At 38.7% G+C, this 17,879-nt stretch overlaps 2 protein-coding genes across 6 annotated transcripts in view; both read left to right on the forward strand.

The window, feature by feature from the left end:
• The window catches only part of FAM117B (family with sequence similarity 117 member B), a 28,328-nt gene extending 21,842 nt beyond the window's left edge, over positions 1–6,486 (forward strand). For 2 of the 3 annotated variants that reach the window (XM_027637307.1, XM_027637308.1), the window contains exon 8: positions 534–6,486. In XM_027637307.1, coding sequence (XP_027493108.1) covers positions 534–852 — 319 coding nt within the window. In that variant the 3' untranslated portion in view covers positions 853–6,486. The remainder of the gene's footprint in view (positions 1–533) is intronic. The other variant, XM_027637306.1, reaches the window with a different exon arrangement.
• An 844-nt stretch (positions 6,487–7,330) lies between these two features.
• The window catches only part of CARF (calcium responsive transcription factor), a 57,959-nt gene continuing 47,410 nt past the window's right edge, over positions 7,331–17,879 (forward strand). For all 3 annotated transcript variants that reach the window (XM_027637438.1, XM_027637436.1, XM_027637439.1), the window contains exons 1-2: positions 7,331–7,729; positions 7,824–7,872. The gene's annotated coding sequence lies outside the window, so the exon portion shown is untranslated. The remainder of the gene's footprint in view (positions 7,730–7,823; positions 7,873–17,879) is intronic.

The following is a 17,879-nucleotide window of genomic DNA, read 5'->3' on the forward strand; positions in this document are numbered from 1 at the left end:
CACTCATGTGAACATGCAAAGGAGTCAGAAGTGTAGACAAGGGGATGATCTCCCTATGGTCATGAACTGCTTTGAGATATGCAATATTAGGAACATTGCTATGCCGGCTTTCTTTCACAAGGCTTGTTGTATAAAGTGTCTGTATGGGGGGCAGAACTGGTTGGGTTGTGAAAGTTTCTGGAGAATGGGATAGAGAATACTTTCTCATATGTTGGATGTGCCAATACATGGACAGGGTTTGTGATCTGCAGCATGAACAGGGTTTGTGATGTGCAACATGAAGTTGGTGTCCTCCTTAGGTTTGGAGACAGCCTGCCCTAAGAACATGCTGTTTACCTCGTAGTACATGTAAACAAGCAGTTTAAACTATCTTGTCACTTGCTGTGTGGTGTGTGTCATTAAGGCATTATTAAATAGCTGAAATACTCCAAGTTGAAACCTCAATTTGTTTCTGATGATGTGTTCAGCAATACATCCCTGCCATTGGCAGAATTTGATTGTTCATAAAACTATTGTGTGTATTTTATTTCTAGGCCAAAGCCATTGCATGAAATTCCAGCCTTCTATTGCCCTGACAAGAACAAAGTGAATTTCATTCCGAAAAGTGGCTCTGCTTTCTGTCTTGTCAGCATCCTCAAGCCACTTCTTCCCACACAGGATCTCACACTTAAGGGCACTACACACAGCCTGACTGTCTCCTCCAGCATGACGCCTGGTTTGTTACAGCCCATTTCCATGGCCGCCTTGACTACAAACACAGATCAAGACAGGATCTCTCGTGGAACAAGCACAGTAATACCACAGTCCTCTCTGCTCCAGCCGTCCGGATGTATTGAGGAAGCTGAAGAATAGGTTTAGATTGTCTTGACACTTTTCTGGGCAACTACTGGGGAAAAAAAATGGAACCAGTTGACTGGACCTTTCTAATCACACTATTTGCATTGTTTTAAGAATTTATGGCACTGCCATAATCAAACTGTTTGTATAATTGACAGTTTGGTAGCACATTGAGAAGTTCAGGAGGATGCAGCAGCTGATGCGCTGTTGCACTTTCTGCTTATAAAGACTATGGTTCTGTTTCTCTCCTGCTTTTTTAAACACTGGTGAAAACAAAGACACTCATAATCCTTTGCCATTCAAAGGACCAGTTGTTGTGATACTGTGTGTCCTTTGACTTTTTTTCTCATTAAAACAAAAATCCCGAGACCAACCAGCTGATCCCATTTACCATTGTAATCTGCAGAGGGAGGGGCAATCAGATGGTTTTGCAAGATGTCTTTTGTATGAAAATGTGTATTTTGTAACAAAAATTTGCCTTTTCTGGTTCGTAGCAGATGGTGTTTCCTGAGGATGATCCCCTCCCCCTCTTTTTTTGTTTTTCTTTTGTAGGGAAGGTTCTTTTATACTTGGCTGGTTTACAGCTGATGGGACCAAAGGATTGCTGAATTACTTCTGCAGTCTCAAATTATGTGACCTTGCTGAACAGCCTCAGCTCTAAACAAAACAAGACAAGTTAATACGTTTGAAACTTTTAAAACAGAAGAGTATGCAAAAAAAAGGTGTTAGTATATAGTGTACATTTTTTTGATATTGAAAATTTGTGCTTCTGGTAAGTCACATTCTTAAAACACCTTCCTTCACAGAATTCCTACTACTGTTGGCTTATTGACTGGAAAATTGCATTTTAAAGCACTTGCCCCAGTATTGTTGTATTTGTTCATAGAATTTTTGTGCAGAGGTAGGGAAAAAAGATATTGTCCTCTTACTTGGTATTCTTTCTTCCAGAAAATACTTGGCTCTTCCAGGCTTGCTTGACTACTTACAAAGTTAGTCAGCCTGAGTCATTAATCACTCTTGGTACAAATTTGCTCTGACGTGACTCATCACTGTATTATAGACCCTGGCCACATAGTACTGAAATACTTGTGCATGGTTTCCTCCCTGTTGTCATAGTGGTGTTTGTGTGTCCGTTGAAGGTGATGGTTTGTCAGGCATGATATCTGTTATGCAGAAGTTTACAGCAGCAGATACATTCTCCCTTTTTGACTAGCAACTTAGGTTGGCATGTAAAACAAAGGGTTTTTCTTTTTTTGATACTTGGTCTGTCCAGATAATGCAGCAGTTAACAGTTCCTTTGAAATTACAATAAAAGAGGAAAATGGGGGGGAAAGGCAGTTGCAAACAGAAACTGTTCAGGAACTTCAGTGAGGTTCCTCATGTGTTCCTGGAGTTCATTACTTGGGTTTGAGTAAATACAATATAGATATGCAAAAACCTGCAATGACCTGAATACCAGTGTCATATCAACCTACAAAGTCGATCTTGCACCTCTTTTACAGAGTTAGGTTTGGTAATTTCAAAGCGTCATCCTGGGCAGTCTCTTGCTCTCAGTATTGGTCTGTTACACACGAGCAGTTCTCGCTGGCTTCCACACACATACCTTTCACAAATCCCTTGCATACTCAGGTCTCCTCATAATGGCAACTATTTAAAGATGATACTGCAAATATAACAGGTTTGTTCAGTGCTTAATATGATAAATTTGCTTGCAAACACTTGACTTGGGAGCAAAAAACCTTGCGTATGTGTGCAGATAATAATCATCGTTTCTATGAACGTTTGCTGTTACGTTAAATCCTCTGTAAGTAACTATTATAGCAGTGTACTTTACTCAGCAAGTGTAAATTGTACTAGAATCTGAAAGTCCTGTGTTTACAGCATAATGAACCCATTCTTACAACATTATGCAAAAAAACCAGTAAATGAAAAATGTACCAGGAAGCATTAAAATATTACACCTGTTAAATTAGCAAACAAACAGAATTTGGCTTACTTTCTATCTTCTTCTTGAAAACAGATAGGATTGTTTTGAAGTAACAGTTCTGCTTTGCACTGACAATGTCAGTTAACTGAAGTTGTTCAGGACCAGTTTTAAAATAAGTGGCTTTGTGCATCAAATTTATGTAATTTTGCCAGTTGATAATTCTTTTCTAGGCTTTGTGGATATTAATTAGTTTCTTCTGAAACACTACAGTGCAATTTGAAGTCTAAAATTTACTGCTTTAGGTAGGTTTTTTTTTAAACCTGATGTGACTGAATTCAGATCATGTTCAGGTGAAGGAAGTACTTCTGAGTCTGTTTTCTATTTCTGTAACAGTAGCGTGTAAAGAACTTTTCCATCATTGCCAAACTGCCTAGTGCTTTATTAGGAGATCTTAACTGAATGGTTAAGAACCAAAGGGCTAAAGTTAACAAATAGCCTTTATTACAGCCTTGACACTTAACTGACTTCACCAAAACTGCATTCTGATGTTTGTTTTCATCACAGAGTGACTCTCCCAATAGCGGTGGGCTTTCGTACTGTAGGACTTCCTTTTGCACCTGTTGTTGTAGTACTTCAAGTATCTCTTTGGTAGTTTACCTTGTATGTTATTGGACAATGTACTGTATAAATTAGTGAGCTGCTCTGATAAAAACCAAATGCAAATGTGTCAAGTTTTTGCTTTTTGTAAAGAAAAAAAAAAACCACAAAAAACCCAACTGCATTCAGGACAACATTCAGTCTTTTTTATATGCAGGACAACTCTACTATTGCTTGGCAGGTGGACTTTATTATGAATCCACACTAAAGACTCAGAATTAAGAAAATATGACAGCTTTGTTCTGAGACCATCTTTGACATGTGTGCAGACAAAAAATTAGCCTTAAACTTTTTATGTGCTGTCTTGTGCCATAGCATAGCTGTTAGATAAAGTATTTAAATCTATTTCAAATAGCTTTGAGAGTGCATGGAGCTTTTTAAAAATTCTTTTATGTATAGAGTGGGATATCCATTTTTTGGAGGAGCTGACCTTGCATTGCTCAAGCAGAGTTTTACTGAAAGAGTCTAAATTCTTTTGTTATACTTAAAATCCTAACTATGCATAGACCTAGTCAGTTCCTTGATTGCCTAGTTTTTAGCTTAAGAAAAAGTCAAGGTCTATTTTTATGCACAACTTGACACACTTGATATTCTTGTTTTCTTAGTATTTTACACTTCTAGTCACACTTAAAGGATGGTAGCAGTGTTCAGTAACAGTGACAGTTGATTTTGAGATATACTAAATGATGTTACTCCAGTTATAAATTCTACTTAAGTCACAAGGAAGGAGTTCATTGTAATGAAGTCCGTGGTGACAGCTATGATTGTTGGAATCCTTTTTTTAAAAACTCAAGGCACAAGGGAAGAGGACTTCTTCGTTGAAGTTTGACCTGCATCAGCTATTCTTTACTTGCTTAGTGCCATAATCCTGTAGCATTTAAGTTCTTGGAAAAGTAACAGATAATGCTTGGGTACTTGGAAATTTCTTGGAAAGAAATTCTTGGTTTCAGGTACATATCCCAAGTGAGGAAAAAAGGGAGTGAAAATTAAATATTGCATACTGTGGAAGTAAATGCTTGCTGTGTTTGACTTACATGAAGCAATAGCAGCTCTTTAAAAGTGTGTTTAGTCTCAGGGCTATTTTTTGATTTGTTCTAAAATACAATTTCCTGGAATTCAGAGTCTGAGACTTTTGGAAAACACTGAAGCTGAGCCTTTTGGGAAGAAGAAAACAAAGTCATATCCATTAACCTTTCTTCTGCCTGAGGCCTAACTTCTTTTTGCTTATTGAGTTTGATAGAATTCAGTGGTACAGCAATAATTCCTTGCTGGAGTTCTATCTGTTCTCTCCCTGCCATCTCTGAAATGCTGACCGATGTCTTCCCAGTAACTGGGTGCCAGAGATGTCCATATTTCCTTGCTGAATGTTTTCTTGCTGGAGTACCTGACAGCTTCTCCATGAAGCAGGGGGGGAGGGAGGGGCAAAGGAGGATGCATAGGAAGTCACCAGAAACTTTCAGTTACACAGCTCATTTCTGCAGGGTGGCTTCTGGGGTGTCTGGATTTCCATTTGACTCGCTGTGTGCACACACACATACAGTCTGCTGCTTTTGTCTGTATGGTTTGAGGCAGGGCTGGTATTTGTGACAACCTTTTATTATTTTTTTCCTATGTACAGACTTGCAGACCTGTTCTCTTCCAGAACTGATGCACCCTTACACGTATCTCCAAAGCAAAGGTGGTGTATTTTTCTTTCTTGCTCTCGTGAGGTTAATATAGCCTGCAAAGAAGACATAAAAGCACCCAAACACTTGAGAATATCAGGACTGTGCTTCTTCATATAATTCCATAGTTTAAGTATATGCCCTTCATAAAATGTCAGAGCTGAAAGATGTCATTGTGGTTTAGACTCAAACCATACAGGTTGGTATGTTTTAAAACAAAAATGTTGACTCTTAGAAAAGGCAATAGAAGGTGTGTCCTTCCTAACCTAGGGAGGTGAAACACACTGGGGAACTAACTGGTTTTGTTGTAATCAAAGGGTTCTTATGGAATTATTTTTCTAAATATGGGTATACAGGAAAACAAAATGACCACTCATTGCAAGATGTACCCGTGTATTTTCTTGATGTGGCATTGTGAGCGTTCAGAACTCTGAAACTCAGTTCTGCTCTTAAGAGTTTTGTTTATACAAAGAATGACCTAGGTGCATTGTTTTGGAACTGTTACTTTGTGCATCAAGTCAAGCAGGGAGAGAATGTTAACTGTTCACAAGTGTTCCTGTACTCCAACTGAACCGCAACAGTCTCTTTCTGAATGCTCCAAGTGTTAATGGAGTCCTGTTACTGCTTGCTTTATTTTGTTGCATGTCATCACCAAATACTGAAGGTGTGGTCTTTGTTTCATAGTTCTTCATTGGGATTTGTATTTGACTACAGAGACTTCTGTAGTGTTGACAGGTCTATCTGAATAGCAGAAGAGGACTTGGCCTGATAGCACTGCAAGTTAACATTTCTTGCACAAGCTTCTTTTGAAACAAATCTCTTTGGAAAATCTAATAAGTTAAAAAAATAAGAAAACAAACCCCTTCTGAACACATCGTCCGTCCTAATTGTCAATGTGCTGATAGGTAAGAACATAGCTTGGCTTCATTCTAAATTATTTCATTTACTGAAATGTGCAATTTTTGAGGGTAGCAGTCGAGGGATGTTCAAAACTGCCATTAGATTTGCCTTTGTATGAAATTGGCTGATATGTTTTCCTCTGTTACACTGTGATAACTTGTGGAGGTGTTCTTGCATATGTTGTTACTTGTTGCATGTAAAGCAATTTTTGTAAGCAAGAGGAATTCCAGGGATGTTCTGCAAAAAAGGGCCTATTCTGAGGTGATGTACACTGTTGTAAAACTGGAGCAGCTCAACTAATTTCAATGGAATTCTTGATTTACACTAGTCTTTTTGCTATGTGTAGTTATGCCAGTACAATTTTGCACAATGTTATTTGAGTATTGCGTTCTGACTTGTGAACTGTTTCTACTGAAAACAGTGAAAATTTTACAAACTGCAATAGCGGAATGTTTTTGGCATTTATTTTTTTTTGCCTAAAATAAAAAGTTGTCACTTCGAGCTGTGGGCTAATCTTGGATTTATTTTTAGTAGCGAGCGGTTTTTGTGTTCTGACAGCCTGAAGATTTGCCTGAGCATTTACCCTGAGGGTAGTAGGCATTTCCTTCAAATAAAACAAGCATTTTTAACCCTTTTGGAGGAAATTCATCAGGGTGGAAATCTTTGTTTAACTCATACCCTTATTCCTCCAGAACAGCCCTGAAAGCTCCTTTCCGTCTTCATCTGCAGAAGGTTTGGTCAGTTCCTGAGCACTCTACAATTCCATTATTAAGGGAAGATGCCACAAGTCCTAGGCTTTGGGAACATAAGGATTCAGCAGGTGTTCTGGGAGTGAAGGTATGAGAACAGGACTGAGGAAAAAGCCCTGGATTCCTGCTGGTAGGTTCATACTGCTGTTCAGTAGAATGCAACTGCTGAAGCCTCCCTGGGATTATTGGAAGTCTCATGTTCTACGTGTTTCTGTGCACTCAAAACAAGCATCTTCATGAGCAGAATTTGGAGCCAGAACTCCTTTAAACTAGAAGTGGTGAACTAGATAAATTATGGTTTCTTGCTAGGTCTTATATTAAATTTAATTTGTCTTAAAGGCTTGGAGCAATTCCTCTTCTGGAAAATCATTGTCAGCTATATTTTATTCCAGAATGGAGTGGAAGATTTGCCTTGGAAAAGATTCCTCTAGAGGCATCCTGAAGAATTGATGAATTACTAGTGTGTACCCCTGAAAGCAAGGATGTCTTGTGCTTTTCCATCAGTGGAAAAGCTTGAGCCCATAAACATGACATCAGTATCAAGTTCCCAATAGTGTAATTTCACAGCCAGAGTCCATGGGTCAATTTATGCCTAACTCAGAAACCACTTGGTTGAAATGTAAAAGGGCAGTCCACAGCTGTTGAGTGGAGCAGAATACAAGGGTCTTTTCTGTACTTGATACTTTCTCACATTTTATTCTTTTTCACCTGTTCAGTTGACTGTGTATGTTTGCCTATCTCCCTCCAGGTGAACAGGACCTGTTTCTTTATTAAATAGACTTGTGACCACATTCTCCATTAAACTATTTCTTCACCACTGACTACAGATCTAGTGTTTATGGTTTTGTTTATGGATAGGTGGTTTTTCTGTAAATATATCTGGTGTTTAAAATATCTTCACACCTTGTATTATATACAGATAAACTGCGAGACACACTAGGAAGCCAATGAAGATAATTTATGAAGACAAAGAGAACTGAAAGAGTAACTCTGGGGTGAGCAATGACAGTTTTCTGATTCTTGATTCACTGTTTTCATGAACTGAGGAACATAACTGCTCATAAACAGTGGCTCATTTTGTTTCTTCAGATTGTGAGAGAGGTAACCGGGCAGGAGACTGGCTAGGAGGATTTCTCAGGTATCTCAGGTTTTTTTCTTATAGTTAGGTCTGACTGTGTAGCAAATTAATATAGAAGTTGTCAACCAAGGCTTCTTATCATATTCCCTTCTTGTCCTCTTGGCTCTCCAGCCTGCATTTGGAAATTGTATAAGATTTCTCCCAGACTTTGAGACTTTTCAGATGCTACTTTTTAAAATTATTTCTTCTGTATACTGCATTTACAGAAGCACTGTTCAGCTGCCAGACATGTATTGGTTAAGTGCTGTGAAGTGCAGACTTAAGTTAATATGATGGAGGAGAAAATTCAGGTGAAGTTCTCCCACACTTAAAATAGGCTGGATTCATCACCACTGCATGTACCCTTTTTTCAAGTCTTGCTCCTGCCAAACAAGACTTGTTTGCCTCCTCCTGCACTGTCTGTTTACAGAACTGTTTTGCATAACCCAGACCATGGCCCTGTGACTGATGCTTGTATTCGTGTAGGAACATGTCTGTGATGAATAGCAATTTCACATTGTGGTGACATTGCTTATAGTAAAGAAAAAATCAGTAGTAGATTAAAACCTAATTACTGCAAGTAAAGTAGAACACTGTTCATTAATTCCTGTACTTATAAGTATGAGTGTGTAACTGCTGTGATTAAGCTGTTGATTAAGAAACTGCACAGTTTGTTGTGAATGCTTTTTCCAACTACAGATGTGTAGCTGCCTATTGTAAACCCTGTTTCACTGTAAACTCCAATTTCACTGGTGATGGAAATGGCTGTTAGGGAGGTTTTTCTGTTTCCTGGCAGTGAGTGTCCTCTGCAAGTTTGTGAACAGTGAGCACTGCCAGAATTCATCTGGCTGTGTGTGTCAGGCAGGCAGGAGGTGAGAATCTGTTGTGTTTGCACTTCATCTTTCCAAATCTCTGAAGTTAATTATAAGTTAGGGCAGAACTTGACCTACAACATCTTGTACTGGCCAAATTAACAAAGAGGCTACATCCTTTGGCCTAGCCCAAATATTTTGTGTGGCTTTTGCAAGATTTTAATCATGTCTTTAAAATATTCTTCTGTTGACAGAATTCATAGAAGCACTGTTCAGCTGCAAGATGTATTCAAGTGCTGTGTAGAGTATATGAAGGGCTACAATAGAATTTGGTTTACATTTGCAGTTTTGCAAAATTACTTGTATTTGCTGCAGTTAACATCAGAAAACAGTTGATGTGAGCTGGGAAACCACAAACTAAGCTGAGCAGTCAGGTAATTATGAGTTACTTCTCTCCTGAGATGAAGTTTTTGTTTCCATTTTCTGTTTAAATAGAGAGGTTTGTTCTAGGGTAGTGTTTTTGGTTTTTTGTTTGTTTGGTTTTTTTTTAACATTCTCACCCTTTTGTGAATTGTAGATATTTAATCCCCCATTAAGAAGTTATTTAACAGCATGTTCCTGCAGTTTGTATGGAACAATTCCCTTTCCTCACACAGAAAATTGTCTTTTTTTAATAACACTTGATTCAAGTTGTAAGCCATGTATTTGGCCCATAAAGTTGACCTTCAGGTTTCTGGGATCTGTTTGCTAAGTTCCAACAAATTTCTTAAATTAAAACTGCGAGGGGCTTTCCTTGTGTAGCAGCTGCCATCCCAAATCACCAATATCCATCCACATGGTGAGCCAAATACATGCAAAGTGGCAGGGCACTTAGATCAGAAGTCACAATACGAGTTGATTTTGGTCTTAAGCTGCAATATCTGGACAGCATCAAATGCTGCTATTCAAAAAACATAGTTTCACAAATGTGTCTCCAGTTGCATTGCTTGTTAAAGCTCTATTGCCTACCTGTCTGTCCTTTTCTTTTGTACTACCCTCTGTCATGCCAGGAATCTCTTTTTAGAGCCACAACCCCTGTCAAAATAACTTCAGAAACCCATTGCTGTGCAGTCAGAAATGCAAGAACTGCTGAAGTCTGCATAAACGAAAAAAAAAATGTTCCAACTGTGTCCTGCAGTGTAATTCTTTATGGTCCAGGGCTTACTGGAACCCAGAGAGGGTTGATGCTGGTTTTGGTGCTGCAAGAAGTTATTTGCAAGTTAAGGCAGAGATTGATCAATCTCATCTCATAAGCAAATTCATGAAAGGGCTGCATCCTGGCCTAATCTGGACAGGTGTTTTGTGTGTTTCTTTGGCAATATCAAGATTTCAACTGTGAGAGTCCCAAGTGCCCTCATTTTTGGCATACCGGATCTGTATTTCTAACAGCAATAGAAACAGCACAGAACCTGTGCTCAGTCTCACCTTTATTGCCAAAAAAGGTCCTGTGAAATTGCAGATAGCCAGCAGAACAATTCTAAAGCTTTCAAAGTGCCCAGAGGATTTGTTTTATGTCCTATCCCAGGAGGTGTTCAAGGCCAGTTTGGGCAGCCTGGTCTGGTGAAAGGTGTCCTTGCCCATGGCAGGGGGTTGGAACCAGGTGATCTTTAAGGTCCCTTCCAACCCAAGCTATTCTATGAAAAATGAAAAGTCATGGCTTCTTCAGGACTGGGAAATTATATCATCCTCATATCCACTTTTATGTCCCAAATACAGTTTTGCTGTCTCAGAGGTGTGAGTCGTAAGTATGTGATTTCCTTGAAGATAAAACAATTAAAAAGAATCCTTTGTATGCCCTGGAGTATTTTCCTGGAACTAGTATTTGCCTGATAACCCCAGGGATTTTATTTTTAGAAGACCATGGGATAAAAAATAATTAGGTAGATCTAGTTTCCGCCCTCCCTTTTTTTTCCCTCTCTGATGCATCAGAAATCAAATCCTATCTGCATTGAACCATACCAGCTTAGTAGGCTTTCAAACAGCTCCAAAATGTCCCAAACCCAAGGTGTTAGAGGCTGATTTTCTCTTAAAACTCATAGTAGGATCCTTTAATGGTGTTCTCCTTATCCATTATGCCAGATGATGGTGTATATATTTTTAGCAGGAAGGTAAACTCTCTTTATAATGGTAAAATGAAATTAGTCTTTTTTTGAAGACCACTCTAAATACTTGCCCGCAGTATAACTATCAAACATCAAACAGTTCATCTGCTGAATATCCAGTGGCATCTCGATTTGAAGGGAGATCCAGATCTGCAGAAGAACTGACCCGTGGTGATACAGTTTTGATCATATTCTAAACAGCTAGGAAAAAATGGGTTTTGTTAAATCCAGTAAGGCCTTTTTAAATAATAAAATATTTAAATTGACCTCAGGATATTTCTGTAGGCAAACAAATAGTAACTGAAATATTTTCTTGTCTCAAAAAAACTAGAAATGCTGGCCTAACTTGAATGGATTGGTACATAAAATGAAGTGGGAGATTGGGTTGTTTGACAAGTTGAATGCAAATGAAAGTATGTTACAGATCCTCTAGAATTAGGGACTTCATGAAGTAGAAACTCTTGGTGTTTCGTACAAAAAAATATTTCATAATTCAGTATAGAACACAATCTGCTGAAACCTTTTCTCTATCCCTCACCACGAGTTCTGCTACGTGAGACTGAGTACAACCGGTGTCAAATACTGTGTGATAAGAGTGTTTGTGTTACTTTTTTCCCTTCTCTTACTGGCACGTTTTCTGGCAGTAGTGGAACTTAAGAGTATGCGAAGTACAGAAAAAATTCTCCCCCTGTGCCAGCAGTGTAGTGCTGCTGTCTAACACTGCAGTGTAGTGCTTTCACTTGGAAATGCAAAACATGGTTGACCTCTGAAAGAGAGAAAAATGAATTTGTGGTAGCTTCTCATGTATAGTGGGAACTTAAAAGGACAGTAGGACTAGAGGTCACATGTTGATTTATTTTTCCCTTGGAAACTCAGATGTTATCACTTTTGCAGATAACTTTTTGGGAAGTAATTAATTGGATGTCAACTACAAACTTAGGATACTGTAAAATATGAGCTATTCGATTCAGTACAAGACACAGGCTACACTGTGGTGACTAAGTTATCATGAATTACCACTTTTTCCAGTTGTTTGGATTTTGTCTTTCCTTTGAGCAGCTTAAGGAAATAATGTCCCAGTAGATATTATTAACTGCATCAGCTATTATCCTTTTCTGATTTTAGTGTAGTGCTGAACACTACATATTTCACATTTTAAAACATGCTCTGCAAGACCTACGATTATTGTAAGACTTAGAGATGGTGCTTCTTTTTTGTGCTTTTGGCTGAAGTAGTGATACAGATTTAAGGAACGCTGGTTCTGTATTTCTAATACACTTAAAAATCTATTTTCACTTGGTTGGCTGATCTCTTCAATGCTGAAAGAATCAGGACTTCGCAAGGGATCTAGATTTCTGGACTATTATTAGGATATATAGAGAATTGACTACTTGTATTCTTTCAATTTTCTAGTTGCCAATACAACAGAATTTTACTTCTCTTCCTTTGGTTTTCTAATTGTCTTCATTCCTGCAAAACTCAGCAATGTGTGTAAAGTAGGACAGTGGGGTGCAATGTCTTTATGTGTAAACTTATTCAGATAACTGTTTCATAACCTACTTTCAAGAAGAAAAATTAATTTCTATAAGTAATGAAGTTTTCATTTGGTTGCTGCTTGATTTCAATTGACATTTCTTAAACGAGTACATGTTCCCATTTGAAAGTCCAGGGACTTTGGAAATTTTTTCATACTTTGGAGTAACTGATTCTGCAAGTGGCATAGAAAAGAAGCTTGTTGGCCGCTATACAGAGGGCAGAGCAAAGCTTTTCCTCTCTGTAGCTGTACTGGAACTTCTAAAGCCATAGTTGACTTGACTCATCCTGACATTGGGTGTGGCTGATGCCTTAATTAGCCAGCTTTTCCTCTCTTTTGCAGAAGATTATTGTGCATGTGCCTGCGACTGGGAAGCATTTGAATATGTATGCTGGCATCTTAGGTTGGGTGACTCCGTCTTGCAGGTTAAAACACTCCCTCCTCTTCTTCCTCTTGCAGAGCTGTGGGTGGAAAATGTTAATGATGTTAACATGTTTCAGTACAGAATGGTTGGGTTTTTCAAACCATCTCAGCTAGAGGAGGGGAATAGTTGTTTATATAGAATCTTAGAATATCCTGAGTTGGAAGGGACACACAAGGTTTACTGAAGTCCAACTCCTGGCCCTGCACAGGATCATCCCCCAGAGTCACACCATGTGCCTAAGAGCACTGTCCAAGTGCTTCTTGAACTCTGTCAGGTTTGGTGCTGTGACCACTGCCCTGGGGAGCCTGTTCCAGTGCCCAACCATCCTCTCGGGGAAGAACCTTTTCCTGATACCCAACCTAAACCTCCCCTGGCTTATCTTTATGCCATTTCCTTGGTTGCTGTCGCTGGAGATCAGTGCCTGCCCATTTCCTTGGTTGCTGTTGCTGGAGATCAGTGCCTGCCCCTCCTGTTCCCTTCACGAGGAAGTTGTAACTGCAATGAGGTCTCCCCTCAGCCTCCTCTTCTCCAGGCTGAACAAGCCAAATTACCTCAGAATAATGATCTTTCTCAGGTACTTCTAGTTGCTGTCTGCATTAACCTTAAGGTATATATTTAGGCTGAGCTCATGGAAAAGCTGCTCTACCTACCATCTCTTTTGAAGAATAATAGATATGTCAAAAAGTAATTTTGAATACAGGTGTTATAGGCAATTTTTCTTTTCTTTTTTTTTTTATAATTTTTTTAAATCATTTTCTGGGCTTAAATCTGAGAATCATCAGACGTGCTTATCCACACATTGGAAATTCATGGAATTTCTGTCTTCTGAACTTGTGGAATAACTCCTGAAATAAAAGTAGGCCTGAGATTTTTCAGTTCTCTTTCAGTTTTTTCAGTATTGCCAGAAAGGCTGAAAATTAAAGCCAGGAGGCCAGAAGAAATCCCAAAAAAAATGTGTATGCATCGGGTGGGTCAGCTCCATCATTATTTATTAAAGAAATAATTACATAAAAGTTAGATGACAAAGTATTTGGAGTAGTATTGTTTAGAGGTTACGTCATTCTTGCAAAAACTGGGTGTTTTATTTCAGAAAGTTCCTTTAAAAAGGATAACGAGAGATTTGACTTTGAGTCTCCATTGTTTGTAATATCCTCTTTCAGCATGAAAATATTTTCCGTTCCCATCAGTTTTGTCGGTTTTTTTATTTGGCAAACAGGAATATTTTTCCTGAACTTTGAGTAGAATGAAAAATTGCTATTTTTGTTGGCTTGCGGACATTGTAGCTTCCCCTCCAGTAAGACTGGCAGATTTATTTTTAGAGTTGTTGTACCAATACATATTTTATACAGTTATTTAGTGAAAGCAGATTAGACAAGCCTAAAGAAAAGGTTTAGTTTAGGCCTTGCTTGCAAGATTTGAGAGTGAGCCATATGTGACAGAGAGTAAGGTTCTTTGTATCTGTGAATATGCAGTAAGTTTTACTCCATGGTTACACTGCTATCTGCTTAGTGCTCTTGGCTGTCTCCATCTCCCTGTAATCCAGCTCCAAAGGGACTACTTCTAACATTCCAAACTGCTGAGCAGCTTTCCGACAGCTGCTATTGAAATCTGAATAAAAACAAAACTGTTTTCTTTGCCTTCCTCCCAAATGGGGATCCAAAACAGAGCCAATTTCTTGTGTGTGCCAGCTCTAACCCACTGCTCCATCGCTGGTGTTGGGGTGGTCACCTCTGATATGCAGCTGTCCTCTGAAAGGACAAAACCTGAGGGTTGGAGTTGGACTTGGAGAGAGGACGAACAATAAGTCATGGGCCTGCAGTTCTGTGTGTAGAGGGCATTTTGGGTGAGGTGGCCCAAGATACACTGCAATCATTCTTTAACACGTCACTGTGGTCCTGGACCTTAAACTGTAGTATTCAACTCTCTAGAAAAACTATCTTAGGTGCCTCTCAAGTGTTTGATAACTTTGGTTTTGACTTTCCTGCTCCTTGGAGTTCAGTTAGCTGGGTAAAAGATTAGGCACCCTGCAAAATATGTGTTTTCTAAAAAAGTTAAAGAATGTACATGATCATAAAGCTTCTTCTCCTTTGTCTGAATGGGTATTTCGATCCATTTGGTCTGCATTTTAATAGATACAACAATCTGGGCACACGTTTTGCCAAAGATCTCACTTGACTGTAGCTTCTCTGTCCTCTGCCTGCTTCAGTAGCTTGGCCTATTGTAGCCTTGGAGACGTTTGTAGAATAGAGGGCCTGATGCTGCTGCTCTCTCTTCTCTGTCTCATTGATGTGAAAACAACTTGCTCCATGAGGGAACTCTCTGTTGTAATGCTGACCTGTGTCATGTGACATGTATCTGATCACATGTGGCAACATTTCTTTCTCTGCTAATCTGCTGTTCTACATGAGGATGAAATTCACTCTTGAAAGCAAGTTCCTTCCTTCCCACTCCCCTGTGGGGTGGGATGGGTCCAGGCACAAGGGAACTAAGAAGGTTCAGGTAGCTAGTGATGTGTGTGAGAGGGATGAATGGACACTGCTCAGTGTGCTTCTGGTACAGCTTTGTCTGCTAAGGCAAATGTGTTAACTGCTGAGATTTTATGTCAAATGCTGTGCACTTGTGCGTCCTACCTACTCCAGTGTCTGTTGTGACAGAATTTTATTTAATGAGGTTCACCTGAACAGAGTAAGAACAAATAGATTGGAGTGTGCTTGTGATGCAGGTGATGTTGAAGTCTTGGTGATCTACCTGCTGTACAGAGAAGAACCTGTATCTCTTCCATGCTGATTTTGTGTTTGGCCAACACCAACTGCTTTAGTGGAAATAACTGTGCTGATATCAAGGAAGAAAAGCTACTTTGAAGCTATGTAACTTTTTTTTTAGTTCAGTAGATATTAAGTAAGGAACATGCCATCATTTACATACATGATGTAATAGTACCAGGAACACTGAAATTTAGAACTGTTGTAATGTGAAATAAGATACTTGTACTCTTATTTATAAGGTGAACAAAAAATTAAAGACTGCAAGCTGAAGGAGAAGATTTGAAATTAGTCTTTTTTTAGTTAAGGGGTTTTTTTTTTCAAAAATTCTGGGAAGCAGCTATTTTCTTTCTAATAAAACACGTACAGAATGTTTATGATTCTTCTGGTTTGCAGTTTATTTTTTGTGCTTGTTGCTTGCTAGTATTTCTGGAAATGTCATCTTTCTTCTCCCCACATTCTTTAGTGGGGTTGCTTAAGGGAGACTTCTGTAATGTCTAGGAAAAAAATCTTTCTCAAGAAAGAAGGAACACATTGACCGATTGTTCCATCTCTACAATTTATTGATTCTTCCACTGCAAGATGTGTAATGATAATGTTCTCTCAAGTATCTACTTGTAAAAATAGTTTCAATAATGTGTTTAGAAACTGTTACGGAAATTCTGGTTATACTTCATAACACTGGGACTGTTTATATTTCCCCAGGAAGATGATGATACGCCAAAATTTTGGTCACACTTAACAAGAAGATTCCATTTATAAGTTACAATGCTCTGTAGCCATGTCCTGATTTCATCAGGTTTCTTTTCCTAATTCTATAAAAATAGATGGAATTTTAATATATAATATGGCCAAAGAGATATAAAAGAGGAAAAAGCGAGGGAGAAGGAGAATAAATGTTTCATACTTCAGTATAGATTGGCAAATGACCTTGAATGTGCTGAATGCATTTCAGCTGTTTAGTTTAAATGACCATTTTCCTTTTCTTAAACTTTGCATCTGTAGGAAAGCCACTGTCTTAGCATGAAAGAAATTTCCCTCCTTGCAACAGAATGATGTGGATGGAAGTCTACAGGCTGTTCAGGGACTTTGGATATGAGCTGAGCTATTTTGCAGAATCACAGAAAGGTTACTAAGGGAGGCAAAGAATTCATTTAACAAATTTAAAGCTGTCTGCTATTTGCATTGTTGTTTAACTGGTTTTACAGTATGTGGATCTCAAACAATTGGCTTCCTCTTTGATTAACTTCAATAAAAAAAAATATATGAGATATCTCAGGTTTGGAAAACACAATCCACTCCTAGTCATTTCTTCATAAAGCTTCACATATTCTAAAATTGGAAAACTCACCACTGAGCATGCACTTCTCATGTCCAGATTCTTGTGCATGTGATTTTTTGATACAAGGATAATCGAAATATTCAAGGACAAATGAGCAGAGAATCTCTTACTTGCTTGTAGAAAGACAAAGAATTAGGATTTATGTTGCTTCCCAGAAGTCTTTGCAGAGTTCTTCAGATTTTATTTTTTAAGTTGAAAAGAAATTTAGAAAACTTAAGTTGCTTTGCAACTTTGTTCTCTCTCATTGAAAAAAGTGAGTAAACTGTGCAAGATTGCTGTTCAGGAGTGGCATTCCAGCAGGCAGACAAAGGCATCAGGTGCTGACCTACCATGGCAAGCTGCGTGCTCAGTTGTGGGGGATTGGGGGAAGGCAGATGAGCAGGAGGGATCTGGAAATGGCAAATACCTGACAGACTGACAGGGAATATGACAACAGGCACAGGGACTGCCTTCAAGCAGGTTCACCTTCTGATAGGTGCTCCTTCAGCTTCTCAAACTCAGACTTGGTAACCCTGACTTTCATCTGTGTCTAAACCTATGAAAATTGGAAGATACAAAGGCAAAAGGTGATCAGTCTGACTCTTATTATACCTGCAGCAGTTTCTGATCAGAGAATCTATAAATTTAAAATAACTTAGAATATGTCCCAGTCCTGCAGATTTCTATTGTTATGAGGTTTTTTCGTGCCTGGATGATGAGATGATCACGTTTATTCCAGAGAAACTGACCATCTATTGGAGAAAAGTGTAGGAATACTGAATAGTAATTGTAACCTCCTCACTTCGGGAAGTGAAACCAACTGAAGAATGCAGGTAATGTTGTACAGTAACCTAGCAGTAGATGTGCAATTGTGACTTTGATTCATTTTATTTTAGAGTTTTAACTGTACACTTAGCACATAACTACACTGTCATCCCGGAGCAGAATGGTTCAGGCAGAAAACAGAGCTAAGTTTTTCTTCACCCTTTGTTTGCTCAGAGGAAGCGCTTGAAAGAGCAACTGCTGGAGAGGCA

This window comes from Corapipo altera, unplaced genomic scaffold (genome assembly GCF_003945725.1).
Source record: "Corapipo altera isolate COAL_440 unplaced genomic scaffold, ASM394572v1 45, whole genome shotgun sequence".
In the NCBI taxonomy this organism is placed as follows: Eukaryota; Metazoa; Chordata; class Aves; order Passeriformes; family Pipridae; genus Corapipo; species Corapipo altera.